The 22,449-nt window shown below is 37.1% G+C and overlaps 2 protein-coding genes across 2 annotated transcripts; both read left to right on the top strand.

Annotated features, from left to right (window-relative positions):
* The first annotated feature begins 14,189 nt into the window (after positions 1-14,189).
* LOC122000024 (protein TIFY 5A-like) lies at positions 14,190-14,902 on the top strand. Its single transcript, XM_042554603.1, has 2 exons — positions 14,190-14,498; positions 14,571-14,902. Exons 1-2 carry the CDS (start codon positions 14,334-14,336, stop codon positions 14,775-14,777), a joined length of 372 nt encoding a protein of 123 aa, XP_042410537.1. The 5' UTR covers positions 14,190-14,333; the 3' UTR covers positions 14,778-14,902.
* Positions 14,903-20,418: 5,516 nt separating this feature from the next.
* LOC122001225 (putative oxidoreductase TDA3) lies at positions 20,419-21,889 on the top strand. Its single transcript, XM_042555861.1, has 2 exons — positions 20,419-21,325; positions 21,401-21,889. Exons 1-2 carry the CDS (start codon positions 20,512-20,514, stop codon positions 21,784-21,786), a joined length of 1,200 nt encoding a protein of 399 aa, XP_042411795.1. The 5' UTR covers positions 20,419-20,511; the 3' UTR covers positions 21,787-21,889.
* Positions 21,890-22,449: the final 560 nt, after the last annotated feature.

Raw genomic sequence — 22,449 nt, 5'->3', positions numbered from 1 at the left:
TATAAGGAATTAAATAACAACAACACGATAATTGAAATGGAAGGAAAATGTCTGCTCTCTCTATAAAAGATAGTTCTTTCCAACATCTGAGGTATATATACGCACACCTATGTACATCAAAACTCTAATAGTTATCTTCTTCATCCTCTAACTTAGCGTTGGAATTGCTACACTCGAGAACCCTTGGTAGTCATTCTAACCCTCTTCTTTTTATTTATCTTTATCCAGGCTCCCAACCACATTATCATCCTCATTGTTACTTGGCGATTGACAATTAAGTTGTCAATATAACCAACTTGTCGGTGAATCAAATATTGACATTCACAGACAGGATCAAATTGACATCGTCTGTGGGAAGATTGAGTTAAGACCTAAATCAGAATGTGAAGATGGATGATGTTGCAAAACCTAATCTCATCGTTATGACAACAGAGGATTTTGATAAATCAGTAGCGGCAATGGCACAAGTGGTGTTAAAGGAGCGACCCTCGCATCCTCCAATGGTTAATCTTTCAACCGAATAGCTCCCCCAATCAATTGAAGTGACACCGGTGCATCAGAAGGTACCTTGGCTTATGGTAACACCGTAAACTACTTCTCCCATACCGATTGGCAAGTCCGTTGTTAGAGAGCCCTTTGTGGAATCTTATGGTGAAACCCCTTATCAAGGTTTTCCCACGGGAACATGCCCTGAATTTGGTGGATCGAAAGCCCCTCAATGTCCTTCATTCTTAAAAGACATCCTCTAGGATGAGTTATCAAAGCACTTTCAGGTATTGCAGATCGAGGAATATAATGATACTACAAATCCAAAAGATTACATCTGCAAGTTTGAGAACCCTTATTTGTTACATCAATATACAAATTATGTCAAATGTTGAGTTTTCTTAACCACTCTTTCAGGTTTGGCACAGAGACGGTCTGATCGACTCCCTGCCTCCTCTATTTGGACCTTTTAAGAATTTAAAACCATCTTCATACAAACTTTGCAACTAGTCGAAGATATTAGAAAACTCTATATGATTTGTTTGCTCTCAGACATAAATTTAAAGAACTCCTGAAAGAATAATTACAACGGTTTAATCTAGTAGTCATGGATATTCCCTCGATTAGAGTATCCACATCAGTTATCCTATCTAAAGATTTTACCCTAAATTTTAGATAGAATAATTAAAAACCTTTGCATCAGCTACCCTATATATTCTCTAAATTTAGATTTGATAAATAGTGATTCTCTAAATTTAGGGAATGAAACATGTACCTTAAAAGTAAAATAATATTTTTTTCAATCTCTCTCCTTCCACTCATTCTTTTCAATTTCTGTCCTTCCCCTTATTCCATAAATATAATAATAAAAAAATAGAAGAAAGAGAATAAAATAATAAAAAATTAAAGATAATAGAAATTTTAGGATAGTTGATGTAGTGTGTTATGAAAAGTAATTGTCTAAATTTAATAAAGTGAATTATTTATCTTAAATTTTAAATATAGTGATAGGAAAACTGATGTGGGTTCTCTTACTCAAGAGGTGTAGGTCCCTTACGGTCGGAAAGAGAGGGGTGAATTGCTATAAACTATAAAAACAATAAATACCTTTCTCAAACTATCGAGCTTTAAACAGTTACACACTTAAAGAAATAATAGAAGTAAGAAGAGTACAAGACACACAATTTATTTGGTTTATAATCAAAAGATTGTTACTCAAGGAAAGTTAGCTCATTATGAAGATCTCCTTCTCGAACAAAATGTCAGAGGCAGAGAAGTCTCGTACATGAAAATGAAGCTCGGAAATGAAAAACAGAATAAATTTTGAAGTACAAAGTGTGTTGCTTGAAATGGAGAAGACCATGTGTCTATTTATAACTCACTGGTTGAATCTGACCGTTTGCTCATGTGGCACGTTCCAGGAGCCTGGACCCTCTCCAGATGCCCCCAACATGGCAAAACTCTATCTCCATGCAATGGCTATGCAACGGCTAAGTGATATGATTTTATTCATCTCCGAGCGCCCAGACCCTCTTTGGCGCCCAGACCATTGCTAACGTGGACCCAAAAGTCGATCCGCAAAGTCGAGATGCCCATTCGGGCAACCTAGTGGTCTAGGTGTGGTTACTTGGATAATTTCGGCCATCCAGAATTGGACTCACCCGAACCCATCTTCCAACCTTCTCCTCGAACAATCTTCTGCTCCGGCTTTTCGTCCCTCGGAAACGCCGAGCACTTCCTTTACATCTGCAAGCATACTCTTTCGTAACACCTTGTCCTTCGGATGCACCGAGCATATCGACTCTTTCCCATGTCATCCTTTTCGTTAGTTGTATCTTTTACTCGATTTCTTATGCTTCTAAGTTCCTGCACACTTAGACACATGGATCAAAACACAACATGACCTAACTTAACTTGGTTGATCACACCAAAATTATCATGGGGTACGTACAATCTTCCCTTTTTGATGTGAGCAACCTAAGCTAAGTTAGGGTAAAATAAAATAAAAATAGTAAAATAACAAGTAAACAATTTGCATTTAATAAACATGTTAAGCAATAAAAAAAACCTCCCCTAGACTTAATCTCATATTTTCCTCCTTTGATAACATTAAAAATAGGGATATTCTATAAAAATAATTTTGAAAAAAAATTCTAAGGGATACAAAAAATAGTGACTAAGATTCAGAAAAATTATGAAGTTTAAATTTTAAAAATATGAGTTTTTACAATTTAAAAACCAAATTTAGAATAAATAATTTTAAAAATATTTTCCTTTGTTAAAAAATTATGAAAATTTTTATAATGGTTAGACAGACATCTAAAATAGTGATAAAATTTTTATAAAAAACAAAATTAATATAAATAGAAAAAATTATTTTCTAAAAAAAGGTATATCTTAAAAAAATACTTTAAAATAGTTTCTAAGCTTGAAAAATTATGAATTTTTTTTTAAGAAATATCAAATCAAACGATTAATCATGACTCGAATCCATTATATTATATGAATAATTATAATATGAAAAATTCAGAATTAGAGTTATTGTGAATCCAGTCCAATGGAAGTTGAAAGAAGAATTGAATATTCAATTCAATTATTAAATCATTTATTCCAGAGTTTGATAGATCTTTTGAAAAACTGATTAATTGGACGAGAATAAAGAGAGAGTCTCATTCTACATGTCAATATCGATAACAATGAAATTTATAGTACGAGGAGAATCCGTCGACTTTAGAAATCGTGAGGGTTCAAGTCCCTCTATCCCCAATAAAAAGGTAATTTTACTTCCTAAATATTTATCCTCCTTTTTTTCATCAGCGATTCAGTTCAAACAAAATTCACTATTCCTTATTGACATCATTTCGGGCACAACCGGTACATTCTAAAATAACTATAACTCTTACATCCTTACCCTTAGCCATAAACCCCCTTTGAATTTTGTATCGGCTTAACTCTTACATTTTCGATCCGAGCTGAAGAAGAAAACAAAAATAAATTAAATAGAAGTTACTAACTAGAAATAGAATTTTCTAAAAATTTCGTTGCAATTATCATTAAATTCTTATTTATTCAAATTTAAAAATTAATATTAATGTAATTGTAATTAAGTAGAATAGCAAGTATGTATGCATAAAAGATAAATTTTCAAAAATTGAATGTTTGATAACTTTTAATATTAAAAATTAGCATTTTGATAAAAAATTCATAGAAAATTTAATAATGATCAAAAAAATTTGAAAATATTTGCTTTCATAGAGAACATAATATTTTATCATAAAAAAATAAAACTTTAAAAAATAACTTTGTAAAATAATTTTAAATTGAAAAATATGATTTTTGTTAAAAAATTTATAAAAATAATACAACGGTCAAAAAATTTTGAAATATTTTCTATAGATAAGTAGGGTTGTAAATGAGTTGAGCCAAACCGAGTTTTGGGATATTCAAGCTTGTTTGATAAGGTAACCGAGCCAAGTAGTCGAGCTTAAAATAAACTAAGCTTTTGAAATGATTATTCAAGCTTGGTTTGATTTATTTTTTATGAGCGTGAGCTTGTTTGAACCTTGGCTTGAGTTTGGTTCGTTTAGATATTATCAAGCTTTCAATTCATGCTTGGCTTGAATTTGGTTCGACCTTGGTTCGTTTAGATGTTATCAAACTCTCAATTTAAGCTTGTTTAATTGTTTGAAACTTTTAATTCGTTTAATTGATTATTGAGCTTGATAATTTAAATTTATTTATTTTATTTTATTTTATTTTATTTTATTATTTATTTAGTATATTGATAAGAGTTTTATTTATGAATATGGTTCGTGAATATTGTTCACAAATGTTGTTCATGAATATTGTTCATGAGTGTTGTTCATGAATGTTAACGAGTTGAACACATATGTGTTCAAGCTTGTTTGCTTAGTTTAACGAGCTGTTCAAGTTTATTTGTTTAATTGATCTTGTGTATCTTGAACGAACATAAACAAACTCTTACCAAGCTGAACACCAAGCTTGTTCATGAACGCTTGGTTCATTTATAACTCTACATATAAGTAATGAAATTATCTTTCTCAGAAAAATTAAGATATAATTAATTTCGAACAAAAATTATATAAAACAATTTATTTGAAAATGTTAGACAAATTTTAAAAAATATTAAATTAAATTAAAAATAAAACATGTATAAAATTTTTAATCTAATCATGATTTTGAAACTCAATATAGGTTCTTTCCTACTTAATTAAACAGATACTTTGTAGGAATAAATTTTTATTATAATTTCTAGTTTGGACCTTATGATATCTAAAATACTAATTTAGTTCTTGATAATTTCTAAAATTTGAAGTAGCAAAATTCAAACATACAGAATTTTTCAATTTATTCTTTTAATTTTTCATTTTCTATTTACATTTTGTCAAAATCTTATAGTCAACAAGATTTTTCTAAAGTTCCCTTTAGCTATTTATTTTCCTTTAATAATCTTTTATTATCATTTTCTAGTTGATAGGAATTTTTAGATAGTATTTTAATAAACTTGTATAACTGGTTAAGACACTACAAGAAAATTAGTCTATCATGAGACACATAAATGTCCTTATAGCATATTTATGGTGACATTAACGTTTTGGTGACATCTACGAAAAACGCCCTATAAAGTGATATCGTCTTAGACCCTCCTCAATTTCTTGACATTTTATAATGTCATTATACAATATCAATGCTAACATCAAAAGTGTCCTAGTTTAAAGATATAACGACACTCTAAATGTCAAGAAAAGTCTTTTTTTAAGGACATTTATATACGTCGTGTTACCATCGTAACAGTGACAAAGCTAAATGTCACTAAAATTCATTTATTATGATATTTATATTTCTTATAAGGACAAAAAAAATATTAGTAAAGATAATTTATAAAATCATTTTAAATGTCACCTTAACTAATGATTATGACATTAACAAATGTCATTATAATAATTTATAAATATATTTAAAATGATCATTAATATTTATATAGAATATATAACATCGAATTCAATATTTGCACATCATCACAATCCATCCACCATTTAGAATATAAAAAAATTATAAAATATAATTTAAAGTGCAAATAGATAATCTAAAATCATCCAACAAATATTTGAGTCAAAGTTATAAATGCAAACTAACGACAAGTTCTTTACATCAAAAACTATCAACACACTACACTCAAAATATTAAGTTTTAGAACAAAGTCTTATAAAATAAAAACTAACTAAGCAGACCATCTTCAACCGTCGTATTGCTTCACAAAAATCCAAGTACCTATCACCTACAAATACAATGAATAAATTTGTATTAGTGAAATAAAACAATGAAGACAAAAAGTTAATAGAAATAATGATAAAGATTAAATATCATATCAAACGAGAAAATATAAAGTATCATTTCATATTCACCTAATAGTAATCTTCGTTTACTATTAACTGCAAATGCATTTCATATTTATTTAAAATTATAATTACATGATAAATATAAAAAATTAATAATATTTCAATGAAAAGTAGAAAATATACCAGATGATAAGGCCAAGATATCATTCCTCCAAGTGTATCCTCAAACTTCTGTAAAAGATCATAAGGTCTAATTAAACTCTCTTCTGGTTCTAGGACAACTTGTATTCTTACTTCACACCAATTTGGTCCTAGTGCTTGTCTCCCTACTATAGTATTTGGATCCATGCTATGGAGCACTCCTTTTGCCACAATTTTCGTTGAATCAAATAAACTTTTGATCAAAACATAACATCCAATCTACATAAAAGTGTAAAAGAGTGAAAAATTTGAAGAGTTTGAAGATGTGTGAAACACATAATAAAAATGAAATTAAATATTTTTAGAATTTTTAGAATTTTTGAAAATTAGTTTTAGCCTTAGAATAAATCAATCCCTTAGAAAGCATGCTCATATAGATCTAAGGTTTGAGCATCTCACCAATACATTAGGCTAACTTGTTTGTGTATTTCTGAACTTAGAAAGGGGTGAGATGCATAGGCAGATTATCTAGACTTAAGATGCTTATTTTAGTGCATCAACATAAATCTGAGCGTTAAATACAAAACGCATATTAATCAGGTTGAGTTATTCAGTTTAGTCAAACACTAACTGATTACAATTGACTTAACCTGACTAGCCAAGTGAAAGCTGCTATCCTCTAATAGTCAGTAATTAATTAATTGGTTAAACAGTTTTTTATGTCAGGTTCAGGGGGAGAATTAATTCAAATTCCTTTTATTTAGTTTTCCTTTATTAAAAATGTTTTGTAAAATTAGTTTTAAAAAATATTTTTTTATCCACTTTTGAAAAGTATTAACTTTTATAAACTAAGTTTTTGAAAATTAGATTTTACAAACTCAATTTTGAAAAATTGAAAATTGGATTTTGTTGACTTTGAAAATCAGAGTTTGTAAACTTACCTTTTATAATCCAAAGATGAATTTTATACAAATTTATTTTTTAAAAATTTATATAAACTTATCTTAGAAAAACTAACTCTTTCATAACTTAATACTTGAAAATTACTATAAATTTAAAAACTAGCTTTTTGGATGTTACAAACTTAGTTTTAAAATTTTATAAGATTGGCTTTGTTTATCTTGCTTTTTGAAAATTAGCTTCTATACAACTTATGTTTGAAAATTATTTTTAAATTTGCCTTCCGTTTGCAAATTTATTTTGAAAGTTAAGTTGATTTTCAACCTAAGTTAGTTATTTTTCAAAATTTAGTTATTTTGAAAAACTTAAAAGAAAATTTTTTAAATAAAATTTTCAAAATTTTTCTACTTTAAACTCCCCCAAGTCAATCTGATTTTGGTTGGAATTCTCTATTGCATTATTTTTCTTATTTGCTTATTTTTATCTATCATATATTCTTTTTTGATGAATGCCAAAGGGGGAGAGTTAGATGGTTTAAGTTAGTTAGCAACAAAAAATTACCAAAAATAAAAAACAAGACTAACTTAATATCATTGATGGTTAGGTGGTTTAAGTTAGTTAGCAACGAAAAATTATCAAAAATAAAAAATAAAACTAACTTAACATCATTGCTTGTAAGTATTTATTTATTGCATATTTTTTCACTAACTTAACCAGGTTATCATTGCATCAAAAAGGGGGAGATTGTTGGTGCGGTTAGCACTAACAATCTAACTCAGGTTTTGATAAATGACAAATTAGGTTAAGTCAGTTTCATTATGATCTAACGCTGTGACCAAATGTACAAGAGAAGCTCAGCTAGGTCGACGGACCGACCGGATAGCTGACACGAAGTCCAGACAGGTCGACGGGCTGACCGGATGTCTGGCGCGAAGCCCAGCTAGGTCGACGGGCTGACCGGATAGCTGGCACGAAGTCCAGACGGGTCGAAGGGTTGATCGGACGTCTACCACGAAGTTCAGACGGGTCGAACGGCTGACCGGACGTCTGGCAGGTAAGTTAAGGTAAGTCACTAGAGGGGAGTGACTATGAGGACGCGTTCCCGGGAAGAGAACTTAGGTGCCGATCCAACTTAGAACTATTTCGGAACTCTAAGTTGAGATCTTGACTAGATTCCGATCTCGGTGAGATGGAATCTAATTACTACTCATTCCTTATATAACTGTGCTAACAATTTGTTTTGCAGGGTAGTATAATTTGTATTTTACCTCGTACTAATGTTTTCTTGCAGGTAGCTGAAAAATAGAGGTCTGGACGCCCGAAATGCAAAATCTATCCCTAAATGACGTCGCAACGTGGAGCGCTCTGGTTGGTCGGTCTACGTCACAGTCCAGGCGCCCGGAAGGGATCCGAGCGCCCAGATCTTCCTATATAAGGAGGCCTTCTCTAGAGCTTCAAACAACAACCACTACAAAGCCATCCAACGCTTGCTCTGTCTTGTTGTTCTCCTGCGACGCTGCAAAGCCTATCCAACAACGTGGTGCTAAGAAGTTATTTTTCCTTTATTCTGTTGTCGATATTCATTTTAAGTTCCTGTACTTACACTTGTAACATTTTTACGAACTGCTAGTGATTGGCCAACGAAAGCACTCGACGAGTGCGAGCCTTAGAGTAGGAGTCGACAAAGGCTCCGAATCAAGTAAATCGGATTGTGTTAGCGTTGTTCTTTTTATCTTCCGCTTGTAACGACCCGACCCCTCGGCCCCTTGGGCCGCCACACTAGCGGCCCAACTGGCGGCCCAACCTTGGTCCTTTGGGCGACCACAATGGCCGCTCAACTGGCGACCTCTTATGTCGTCAACCGACAACCCTTCGGTTGTGCCGTTACTCACAAGGACTTCTCACCCCTGGCCAGTGGATTTTTTTGCCTTCCCCAAGATTCGAACTCTGGATCTCTAGGTTAAATATTAGAGTTTATGAATCCTGGTAGCCAAGTGAGTGGCCTAAATTGTCACGCCCCGGGGAAGTCCCTGTCGGAAGAAATTTCGGCAGCACCTCCCCCGTACGGGTGACAATATGAAACATTTCTATAGACACAATATACATCAGTCACAGGCGGCTGGAATATACACATAACCACACAGTTATATATGCAACCTACTAGGCTGATTCCATAAAAATACAACCACGCAGTTATATATAAATCTAACAGCCCACTCGACTGTACCAAAACTAAACACAGCGGAAATCCAATAGACAACACATACAACTATAAACAAAGATTGCTAGCCGGCTAGGCTTACACCACACAACCACACAACACTCCAAAAACAAAACCGGAACACAAAGCCAAATACAGACATATCATATACCAAGATAAAAATAAACAAAATGCGAAGACTGGTCTTCTAATGTGACGTGGGGACCGGCAGACAGGATACTCCAAGCGACTCCATAACAACCTGGTACCTGAAAAAGATAGTGTCCACGGGGGTGAGTTCAACAACTCAGCAGATACTAGTTGACATGTATAGTAAGCTATAACAGACAGTAATAACTATTGATTATAGTCTCCTAGACAAAAGCTAGAAATGCACAATAGAAAAGGCTAAAGAGAACTGTACTCACCAGAGTCTCCTATCAGAATAGTCAGGTCGTCAGACCGAGAGTATCATAAATCCTGTATGCATGTCAAACATATGCATCCATCCAAATGCAGCATATAAATGCAACAAACACAATCAGTAAATGCATAAATGTATATGATGCCAATGACATGGTCACCCTTGACGCCAGTCAACCATCTCACACACAATGGTGAGACCGAGTGGGTAGGGCTGTGACAATCGTGCACTCTACCGTCACTGCTCCCGATGAGTGACCGAGTGGACGGGATGCTGTCGGAGTACACCTATCCTCCTACCTCAAATCATAAGTGGGGGAGCGCAATGCTCTCATCTCTCGGTACACGATGGCGGGGAGGGATCCCTGACGTGCTACCACGTTGTGTCAAACTACCCATGAGCGGACCAATGGAGCACCGACAGAGCAAAACTGACGTGCTACCACGCTGCGTTGCGCTACCCATGAGCGGACCAACGGAGCACCGACAGAGATGAAACTGGCGATGTGCTCAACAATAATGGAGCAGACTATCGCGCAGCATGCAATCATGCGAATGATGCATGACACTAAGCATGACAATATCCTGAACCAATCCACATATATATAAAATGTGTACCCTAGTACCAATAAGTCATATCCAAAGATCTAAGGTACACAAGACAAGTATGGTATAAATAAAACCTAGGTCCTGAACATAATAAGACATGGTATGTCACTACCTCTATGAGCATATATATAATCATGTAGGTACTAACATAAAATGCATAACAGGTGAGCAAACAAGCATGTAACAGGTATCCGGTAGTGACATATCAAAACAAGAACGAACATAATTATTACTAGAGGCTATAACCTACTAAACATATCAACGTGACATTATCAAAGATAAGTCAAGGTACCCGCCTCAAATAGCATGTCCAATCCAGTCAAATCCAACGTCGAGATACTCGTCCCGCGTCAAAGTCCTGCAACCACATAACACATGGTATAACTAGGTCAAATATGAACTAGTGAGATAAAGCTATCATGAACCAAATAGCTAACTTAACCCTAATTTGATTAGGGATCCATTCTTGTTAGTTCAATTAAATTTAACTCAATCCATGAACCCTTATCATCCTACAAAGTCACCAAATTTGTCGTAGCTAATGGTGGCTCACGACTGAAAGGGTTTTCACCATCGAAAGAAGAACATAACAATTCCGAATCAACTAATCCAATCTATCATTTTAGAAATGAAATGAAATTCTACACACTTCTTACCCCAATCCAAATATGTAGCCACTCCGTGAAGGATCCAGTGGCTGCTGTGATGAAGAGGAAGCTCTCTAGGCCATCCCACAATCCTTCATAAAAGAACCTCACTGCTGAAATCCTTCCCACTGATCAGATCAAGTTGAGATCAATAATTGGGGATCACAAATCAAGCAACAACCCATCTTACAACCTAATCTTACCTCATGTGTGCCAATCTGTTGAAGGGGTGTGGTGGCCAGAAATCAACCAGAGACAACAACATATTGATGTTGTGATAGCCGGAACCAAACTAGGTCACTGCCTTCCAACAATCAATCCAAAAATCACACTACGAATGCATCAACTACCCAATCAAATACCAGTACACAACTAAAATTGCAAACTGATCCTTACCTTCATCTAGTAGTTCACAGGAATAGAGGACGGAGGAGTTAGGGCACCGGTGTTGGTTCCAGCAAGGAGCTACTGAGGCAGTGAACCAGAGAAGAGGGGCTACGACGGCATACGGATCCCAAGTGGTGGCCACGGCAAAGCCCTTACCGGCGTCGGAAACAGAGGCTAGGGCACGGCTTGGAGTCGGGGCAAAGGCTAGAGTCGGAAGCTAGGGCATCGGACAGATGGTGCCCTGCTGGCAGTGAGCTCGCAGGCAATCGACGACGTCGACGATGCTGGGCAGAGATGACACAGGAAGAGAAGGGAGTCTTCGGCGTCGGCGACTGTGAACCCAAACTAGGGCAAAGAAATTGGTCGGATGGGCGGCGGTGATGGAGACGGCTAGGGCAGAGGAGAAATTGACGCAGGGAGATAGGCTCGACTTCTCTTTGGTCGACGGTTTGTACCCGCTGGAGAAGAAGTTCCGCAAGTGGGGAAGGCGATCGGGCTCAGGAAGAGAAATAGGTGGTCGGCGTCGAGAGGAAGAGAAGTGATCGGCGCAGAGGGGAATCGGGAGGAGAAATGGGCACGACACGAGTGAGGGGAGAAGAAAAGAGGGGGAACGGTTATGGCACGGGAGAGGAAAAGAAGAAAAGAAAAAGAAAATAGAAAAGAAAATTCAACTTTTCCTCGTTAAAATATGGTAGCCTAAACAGACTTTCCCGGGATCCCGTTTTTATCCCCGTAAACTCGTTCATACGAGCTCCAAAAAATTTCTAAAAATTCTGAAAAATTCTCTTATCGTTATTCACCATTTTTTGGTATTTTACACTGCTGCTTACTCTCGATATGATATTTTTTAATCGCTATTCACCCCCTCTAGCGAATTTCTCGATCCAACATTTTCTTTTCCAATAAAAAATGAGGCTTTATATATATATATAGAGGAGTGATCTCCTGCGCGCTCGCACAGTGCGCGACTGTGCGCGCGCGCAGGAGATCGCTCGGTTTTTTTTTATTTTTTTGATTTTTTTAATATTTTAAATTTAAAAAATCAATTAAAAAATTTAACATTTCCTTATATAAATTTTTAATACGTTAATATATCCCCTTAACATATTACAATACTCAATAAATACTTAAATTAATTTTTTTTTATTTTTTTTTTAAAACCAAACACTATAACTTAATTGGGAAGCCTAAACCCCAAAGGTAAAATCTAAAAAAAAAATAACTTTAACACTATAACCAAAGCCTGAATCCTAGAAATAAACTCTTAAAAAAAATATTTTATTATTTTTATTTCAATTATTTTTAATTCATAAATTAAAAAAAAATTAAAAAAAATTAAAAATAGTTGTTATCCTGCGCGGCGCGCACAGTCGCGCACTGTGGCGTCGTGCAGGATAACAAATCCTTATATATATATATATATATATATATATATCGGGTAGGGTATGGATAGGATTTTACCACATCTGTCTCCATACCCATATTCGAAAATATCCATACCCGAATATTCATTTACTATAATTGGGTATAAAAATTCCTTTCATATCCTCTTTCATTTAGGTTGGATGTCGGATTACTTATCGAATTTGGGTGAAATTACCATCCCTAATACCTTGTGAGGTTGGCACGGCTGTGCTCATGCCTTGCTGATGTTCCTCCAAAGCTGCTTAAATGCTATTTTTTGCTCCATTTATATTCCAAATGGTGTCATGTTAATGAAAAATACATAAATAGTATATCTTTGAATAAAATAAGTAGAATTATGACATAATACTGAAATAGAGTGCGATAAGTATAAATCATGCTAAAAAACTATAAGTAGATGTGTATCAAATAATGTATAAAAATATATATAATCTACGTACATCATCCATCCAGACGATCAGTATTCTTAGATCCATTTCTTACTAGAGGAAAAGTCTCTAGTAATATATTATAACTAAGACTCAAAGCTTAGATCTCTTGATTATTCGTTAGAGAGTGTAACTATTATATCATTATCTCAGGGATTAACTAATCTTATATTTATGTTAGAGAGTGTAACTATTATATCATTATCTCAGGGATTAACTAATCTTATATTTATGTGAGAGGAGCATGCAATCATGATGCAAAAAGGTTGGAACCGCCAACCCAGCGGCCTCCTCACCCCGGCCCCACAAGTATGAGAGGGAGTAAATCACGGTGAATACGGGCCCAGTTATGACATGGCGGTCTTAGGTGTTTAGCACGGACAGATATTGATGTTATCGCAATTGCTGCCGCAGACCTTTGACCTCCCGACTCATGATGCAAGAATACCATGTCATAACCGGCTGATCCCGCCCGTGGGGGCGAGGAGCATGCAATCATGCATCTATCTATGGAGATCATGAAAAAATATGGAGGCCAACATGAGACGGTAGAAAAGAAAACACGTAAAAGCGGGGATCATGTCTTCTTGTGCCGATTAATAAAACTTAGTTTGACCAGGGGATTTGGTCCTTACTAACTCAGCAACTCGATGGTTTGGCAAAGTCAGATCGGCCTGTTGATAGGGCAGTCGGCTGGGCCCATCGGGAGGTTAGCTTGGCAAGTCAGTCAGCTCGGTTCGCCACGTAGAGCCTATGGTGTGACCAAATCCTAATCACGCCACCGATACTCTTTGTTGACAGGATCCTGCCACGTGGATCCTCCCTAATGCACCACACAATATCTTTATTTCTCTTTTTCGAAGTCTTATTGAAACATAGAGATGCCACACAAGGATAAAACCAGCGCTCACTGTCTACTACGTCGTTAATTTCGGACAAATTATTCTTCGGATTCTGATCCAGTGAGGAGCGCTCGGCCTTAACTTCCAAATTTGTCTTAAATAAAACACTGTACCTGAAAAGATGAGTTCCTAACTCAATTCCAAGACAGAAATTAGTCTTAATCACTGAACCTTTTATCTGAAAAAAAAAACATCCTATGCATTAAAATTATCCTGTTCCAGTTTGTCCGAAAGCATCGGTCACTACTTCCACCTCCCCATTCCATTTCCCACACGAGGAAAAAGCTACGAACACTTTCTTTAATTTGTTTCCCCAACTCCATAGTCATCAACAGCATCTTCACGGACCAAGAACAGCGGTGTAATGTCGCCATAAATTAAAGGCATCTTCAATTAGAGGCACCTTGGTCTTAACGTGATCCTTAATGCTTTTAAAACCGAGCTGGAGCGAGCAACTGGAGGTTGAGGAGGAGGAGGAGGGCATGGAGGCTGAGCTCAAGCTTTCCCTTGGCGGCGCCGGCGAGCAGAAAAAGCAGATGACCATCTTCTACAAGGACAGGGTTTACGTGTGCTACGCCACTGAGAACCAGGTTCAGCTCTGTTTCACTAGCACACAGTTCCTCTGGAACATTTGATTCAATATCTTTTGATGAAATGATCAGGCCAAGGCGATCATATCGATGGCGAAAAGCGAGACGACGGAGGAAGAACTGAAGAGCGCAATAATGAGGCAACAAGTGCTTCCCCAAGCGATGGTCAACGCAAGGCAGTCCATGAAGAGATCTCTTCAGAGGTTTCTGCAGAAGAGGAGGGCCAGACTCCGTGATGCCTCAGCGTGTCCGTACGCTGCCAACCTCGAGCAGAAATAGGTAGCATATATAATATTTTGAATTAATAACGTTCTTCTCATCGCTCAGAACTAAAAACTTTTAAAAAGATGAGATTTTTGTGCGTGTGAGTGTATGTTATTCCTTTTTTTCCTAATATATTTTGGTATGGAGTTGGGATTGTTTGTGCTTTGACGAAGGAGATAGGAGTATTGAAAGATATTGCTATATATAGTTAAATCCTAAATTTTAAATTTTAAAATTTGATTTTCAAATTTTGAATCTTATATATTATCATATCAAAATATAAAGAATATAAAGACTTATCAAAATTTTTAAACTTTATCAAAATTATTTTAAAATTTAAAATAATTGTAAAAATTACAGAGTAATTGTTACATTATTAATAAATCCTAAGTTTTAAATTTAAATTTTAAATCCAGCACTATTATATTAAAATAAATTATATTAATTTAATTAAAATTATTTAAAGTTTATTTAAATCATTTAAAATTGATCAAAATTATTTTAAAATAATTATACAAGCTACTAAATAGGTGTCGTTGTAATATTTCAATAGCGTTGTATTAACTAATTACATAGTAATTTAGGGGTTGGGAAATGAGAGAATAGATTCATTTCTAAACTTTGTATTTAGTTAATGGGAATGAAATCAATATTTTGGAATGAAATCTTAAAATTTGGGTATTGATGAAACTTACCTCTGCCCTTGGGTCTTGATAGAAATGAAAATGAAAATTAAGTTTTGGACAAAAATACCCTTAATATATTTATTTAATTTTTCTTTTATTTCACTTTCTCTCTCCTTGTTCTCTCTCATCATACTTTCTCTCTCCTCATTTTCTCATCATACTTTCTCTCTCCTCATTCTCTACCGTTTTTTACTTGTATTCTCTCCCATCACACAATCTCTCCTCATTTTCTCTCTCTTTATTCTCTTCCATCACACTTTCTCTCCCATTATACACTTTCTCCTTATTTTTTTCATCACACTTTCTCTCTCATCATACTTTCTCTTTCCTCAATCTCTTCTACCATACTCTCTCTTCTCATTTTCTCTCATCACACTTTCTCTCTCTTTATTCTCTGTCATCACACTCTCTCTACTCATTTTCTCTCATCACACTTTCCCTCTTTTCATTTTTCCCATCACACTTTCTCTCTCAGCACACTTTCTCTCTCCTTAATCTCTTCTCATTTTCTCTCATCACATTTTTCCTCTCTTCATTTTTTCCATTACACTTTCTCTCTCCACACACTTTTGTTGGAACCCCAAGATTGTTTTAATGTGATCAACAAGTTAAGTTAGGTCCTGTGGTATTTTAACCTTGTGTCTAAGTGTGCAGGAGCTTAGGAGCACAAGGAGTAAAGCAAAAGACGCAGCTAGCGAGAAGAATGGCACGGGAGAGAGCCGACGGGCTCGGTGCGTCCAAGGGACGAGGTGCTGCGGAAGAGTATGTGGACGGACGAGAAGGAAGCGCACGATGTTTTCGAGGGACGAGAAGCCTGAGCGGAAGGTTGCTTGAGAAAGTCGAAATTGGATTCGGGTGAGCCTTATTTCGGTTGGCTGAAATCACCCAAGCGAGCGGAATCGGAGCGGAAGACCCGGATCGAGGCGAGCAGAACTGGAGCAGAGGACCCGGACCAAAAGCCAACTAAGTTGACTTTAGTGGTCCGGGCGCCCGAAGCGATTCTGGGCTCCCGGAATCCGATTTTGATCGGATCACGTTTGATCGCGATTCGTTGCGAAGGGGATAAAACTTTATCCCCCTCTTAGGCACCTGGAACCCTCTAGGCGCCCCGACTAAGGCTATAAATACAACATTGGTCCAGAAACTTTTCAACAGAACAACAATTAGCAATACAATACTTGTGAGCTTCCATTTCTAGTTTAGATTCTCTTTTTGTGTTTTCACTGCTGTAAGAGTCCTGAAGGAGATCTTTTTAGTGTGTGATTCATTCCTTGGATTAACAACCTCCCCGGTGGTAACCAAGTCAAGTTTGTGAGCCTCTTCTTTTAGTTTATTGCTTTCAATTTTATGCAAGTGCTTAAATTATAAGTTCGAGAAGGGTATTTTGTATTTGTGTTTTTTTAGGGCTATTTAACCCCCCTTCTAGTCGGCCAACGCGGACTAACAAGTGGTATAAGATCCAAGACGCTTCAGGAGGACTAACCGTCGATCGAAATACCAAATCAATGGTCGGACCAAGCATTTACCAACCGAAGTTTGAAAGAGAATTTGCTAGCCGGTAAAAGCAAATGCAGGTATTTTTTTTTAAAATCAACTTTGAATTACTTTTAATAATGAAGTTTGGTTTTGTAGCACCCGAAGGTAAGGAGGAATACCAGTGGATGAAAAAGAAGCAGGTCGACTACGTGGCAAATGACAAAGCAGAGTTCCATTTGCTAAGCGTTCTTCTGCCACAAGAAGTCAACCGAATCATCACCTACAACTCAACAAAGGAACTTTGGGAGAAATTCCTTGAGCTACACAAAGGGACGCCCAATGCCAAACTCGCAAGACGGGATTTACTTCGTAACCAGCTCACCAACCTGCAATTCAGAGAGGACGGAACCATTGCGCATCTCCACTCGAGGATTAAGGAGCTCATCATCGGACTCTTGAATCTAGGAGAAAAGGTAAGTAACCGAGATTCGCTAAGGTACACTCTTAATGTCTTCCCTAGGAACACAAAATGGGCATCACTAGTAGATGCTTTTTATATATCTAAAGACTTAGAAACTATTTCTTTAGAAGAATTATTTTCCACATTTGAAGTGCATGAATCGAGATATGCAGGTACGAAAGAGACGAAACACAACGTCGCCCTCAAAGCATCGAGAGACGAACCTGAATCAGAGTCTTCTCTCGACGATGAGGAACTGGTAATGATGGTAAGGCACTTTAAGAAATTATGTAAATCTAGAAAAACTAACCATTCACAGGGTAAAAAAAAGGACGATCCGATGCTACCACTGCAACGAAGAAGGGCACGTCAAGGACAATTGCCCCAAGCTAAGAAACAAGGAGAAACGAAAGAAGCCTGTCCAACTGAACAAATTCAAGACACTAAAAGCGACGTGGGACGATACGTCGTCCGAATCGGAAGTCGAGACTTTTTCTAGACTTGCATTAATGGCAAGTCATTAAGACGAGGACTACGATTCAAGCTCGTCCGAAATGAGCATCGAGAGCATCGATGAAGGAGGAGCTACGTCGGAAGAAAGCAGCAGTTCAGGGGGAGACACGGATAATGAGATCGATAAGGTAAGTCAGGTACGATCTCTTCCTCCCGATAAATTGTTTAAGTTCGTTAAATTATTAACTAAAGATTGTTACAAATTTGAAAAGGAGATTAAAAATTTTAAATTAATTCTAGCTAAATCTTGACCATTAGAAGAGTTAGACAAAATAAAATTTGAAAATGAAAATTTGAAAAGACAAGTAGATAACTTGAAAAATCATACATGTTCATTAAATACAAGCATTAGAAAATTCACTAATTTAAATTGGTATTATAAATATCACAAAGGACAAATTAGGAATATTTCAAAGAAATATGTCCCCAAAAAGTTCTTAGTTAATCCAGTTGGCTGGAACCTATATTGAGTTCCAAAGTCTTGTCTAACTTAAACTTTAATTAGACTTAGCACTTTCAACGAGAAAATTAAACATTTAATTTCTTTATGAGGCTTTGTCTAGAAAGTTGTTGTTGCTCCAATAACCAAGAAGGCCTAGTGTCTCGCCACTACCTGGAAGTCAAGTATTGAAATAAAAAGTTTAATTGACTAACTGAAAACGCATTAAATTGAAATTAAATAATGCTTTAAAAGGTTATTCAATTCGTTTGTAAATTCTCGCAAATTTTTATGCTTGAAAAAATTTAGAAATTTTTTCTAGAATTTTTTTTTGTGAAATTGTCAAAACTTAGAATTTTTTTAACTTGGAATTTTTTTTTCTGCTTGAAATTTTCTTTTACTTATAAAATTTTCCTAAAAAGTATTGAAATAAAGTTTCAAAATTTTCAAGTATTCAAAATGATTACCCTTAGATTTTCTCTTGATACCCTAATTTTTTTATGTGATAAAAAGGGGAGAAGGAAAATGTTAAGTCTAGGGAGAGGTAGATTACAATTTTTTTTTACTTTATTGCAATATTATTTATTTTACATTTATGTCTATTTACCCTAACTTAATTTAGGTTGCTCACATCAAAAAGGAGGAGATTGTTGGAACCCCAAGGTTATTTTGATGTGATCAACAAGTTAAGCTAGGTCCTGTGGTGTTTTAACCTTGTATCTAAGTGTGTAGGAGTTTAGGAGCATAGGGAGTCGAGCAAAAGACGTAGCTAGCGAGAAGGATGACACGAGAGAGAGCCGACAGGCTCGGTGCATTCGAGGGATGAGGTGCTGCGGAAGAGTACGCGGGCGAACGAGAAGGAAGCACGCAGCGTTTCTGAGGGACGAGAAGCCGGAGCGGAAGGTTGCTCGAGAAGGCCGAAATTGGGTTCGGGTGAACGTTATTTCGGTTGGCTGAAATCACCTAAGCGAGCGGAGCCAGAGCGGAAGACCCGGATCTAGGCGAACAGCACCGGAGCAGAGGACCCCGACCAAAAGTCAACTAAGTTGACTTTAGTGGTCCTGGCCCTCGGAGCAATTCTGGGCGCCCGAAACCCGATTTTGATCGGATTGCATTTGACCGCGATCCGTTGCGAAGAGGATAAAACTTTATCCCCCTCCCAGGCGCCTGAAACCCTCTAGGCGCCTCGACCAAGGCTATAAATACAGCCTTGGTTTAGAATCTTTTCAACAGAACAACAATTAGCAATATAACACTTGTGAGCTTCCATTTCTAGTTTAGATTCTCTTTTTGCGCTTTCACTGCTGTAAGAGGCTTCTCCGCCTGAAGGAGATCTTTTTAATGTGTGATTCATTCCTTGGATTAATAACCTCTCCGATTATAACCAAGTTAAGTTTGTGAGCCTCTTCTTTTAGTTTATTGCTTTCAATTTTATGCAAGTATTTAAGTTATAAGTTCGATAAATGTATTTTGTGTTTGTGTTTTTTTAGGGCTATTCAACCCCCTTTTAGTCGGCCAACGTGGATCAACAACTTTATCTCTTATCATACTTTTTTTCTCCTCAATCTCTCCTTATTATCTCTCACCACACTTTTCCTCTTTTCATTTTTTTTCCCATCATACTTCTTTCTCATCATATTTTCTCTTTATATCTAATTTTTTCTCTTATTTTTCTAAGGATACGTAAAAAAGAAAATTTAAATTTATTCTGATTAAAAATATTCAACTAACTAAATATTATTTTTAAAAATAATATTTAAATTTACCTCTATTTTCATTTATTCCTAGGAATAAATCAAACACTATCTAAATTACATGTTATAGTACTCATAACTACTATAACAACGTTGTTTTAAATATGAGCGCCCTTTTAAGTTTTTTTTAAAGGATGCCTTTGAATAATTAATAATGATCATTTATTTTTGCCATTTTATATTATTAATTTTGTAATTTCATCATACAGTAAGATATAATTTCAAATGGAAGAATTTGCTACTAACCCAGACGGCCCAAATGTTCCGGCCCATGTTTAAAGGTTCATTGTAAAATGGGTACAGAGATACTAAAACCATGGATAGAGAGGCAAAGAGATGGCCCTACTTCTAGACACTTCCACCGCCGATCATTTCCGAGGGCTCTACCACTTCGTTGCCCATCTTCGGCTTCATCTTCGCCATGGCTTCTCAACTCCTATCGCCTTCGGCCGTCGGCCAAGGGACGGCCTCAGTCGGGAAGACGGTGGTCGTGTGCGGGGGCGGCGTCATCGGCGTATGCACAGCGTACTTCCTCGCCACCAAGGGAGCCGCTCGGGTCACAGTCGTCGAGAAGTCCTCTGTCGCGTGCGCCGCCTCCGGCAAGGCCGGGGGCTTCCTCGCCCTCGACTGGTGCGACGGTAGTCCCCTCGGCGTCCTCGCCCGAGCCAGCTTCCACCTTCACCGCTCCCTCGCCACCGCCCTCGATGGCCCCGCCAACTATGGCTACCGCCCTCTCGACACTCTCTCCCTCACCCTCCTCCCTTCTTCTTCCTCCGCGTCGGACGCCGCGCCGTCGCCTTCCTTCCCACGTTGGGTCGATGGCCCCCAGGCCCGGCAGCCGCGCACGATCGGGACCACGGAAACCACTGCCCAGGTGCATCCGCAGCTATTCACCAGGACTCTCATGTCTGTCGCGGCTTCGAAACATGGGGTGGAGGTTGTGATTGGTGAGGTGGAGCGGGTGGAGGTGGAGGACGGACGGGTGGCCGGGGTGAAGCTCAAGGGAGGCGACGGCCGTGTCATTCCGGCCGACACGGTGGTTTTAGCCCTAGGTCCTTGGTCTAACCGATCCCCAATCGTTTCGTCTCTTTTCAACGTCTCTGGTCTCAAGGCACACAGCATCATCCTCCGGCCGAAGGTGCCCGACGCCATCACACCTCATGCCCTCTTCCTCAACTACCAGCCGGCCCCCGGATCCAAGACATTGGATCCCGAGGTCTACCCTAGACCCACTGGTAAGTAGAACAATCATGAGCATCAAGTGTCCTCCTTTGCACCTGAGCAACAAGAATCCCTGATTAATGCTGCAGGGGAAGTGTACATTTGTGGGATGTCGAAGGAAGCTGAAGTGCCCGATGATCCCGAAGAGATCCACGGAGAGAGTGAATCGATCTCAATGCTGCATGAGATTGCTAGCACAGTGTCGAGTCACCTGAGAGATGGGGAGGCGGAGGTGGTGGCTGAGCAAGCTTGCTTCTTGCCTTGTACCGATGATGGATTACCTGTAATTGGGGAAATTCCAGGGATTAAAGGTTGCTACGTTGCCACCGGGCATAGCTGCTGGGGAATTCTGAATGGTCCTGCCACTGGAGCTTCACTCGCAGAGCTCATCTTTGATGGCAATTCCACCACTGCCGATCTCAAACCTTTCAGTCCCTCCAGGTTTCTCCACAGGCGCACCAGGCAAAGAGTCTAATTCCTTATTATAAAGCAACTGTCTTTTCATTTGAATTATGTAACAATTGTGGATTTTGAGTTCAGAGTTCTCAATGTCTATGCTTTTGCACTGAATTTGCTTCCGTGATAATTGGCACCTATTAATTAATTTTAATTTTTTTTTAAATATCGGTTATTCTGTTTGGTTTCCTTTTAAAAAACTAAATTTGATTATAGAATTGATATTAGAAGTTTAAAAATTTTAATTTCGTAATTTGCTCTCATTTTTTTTTCCAACTTCGATTTCATGAGGTTTGATTATTTTGATTTTCGTTCAATTCGATTAGATAAACAAAATCTATTTTTAACCACAAATGTGGTTCAAAGATGGATTAGTTCATTCATAAGTGGAGTTTTATGGACCTCACTTGTTATAAAGATGAGATTCATAAAATCTCATCTATGAACCACCCCTGGTCTAGGAGTAAATCAGGAATTGCGGTCCAGAAGATCTGGACTGATTTGAATGTGTGCGAATCTTAAAGCATCAAACTCATGTCACACTCCTGATTCTTTACGTGAGAGTAACGATAATTTATCAAAATACGTACTTAGGTTTTTGAATTTATCAAAAGAAGCATACTACTTTAGCATTTATCAAATGATGCACCTTTTTACAGTAGTCTTCCTATTCTACACTCTT

This window comes from Zingiber officinale, chromosome 7A (assembly GCF_018446385.1).
Source record: "Zingiber officinale cultivar Zhangliang chromosome 7A, Zo_v1.1, whole genome shotgun sequence".
Classification (NCBI taxonomy): Eukaryota; Viridiplantae; Streptophyta; class Magnoliopsida; order Zingiberales; family Zingiberaceae; genus Zingiber; species Zingiber officinale.
The sequence above is the reverse complement of the archived record's forward strand: the minus strand, read 5'-3'. Positions and strand labels throughout refer to the sequence as shown.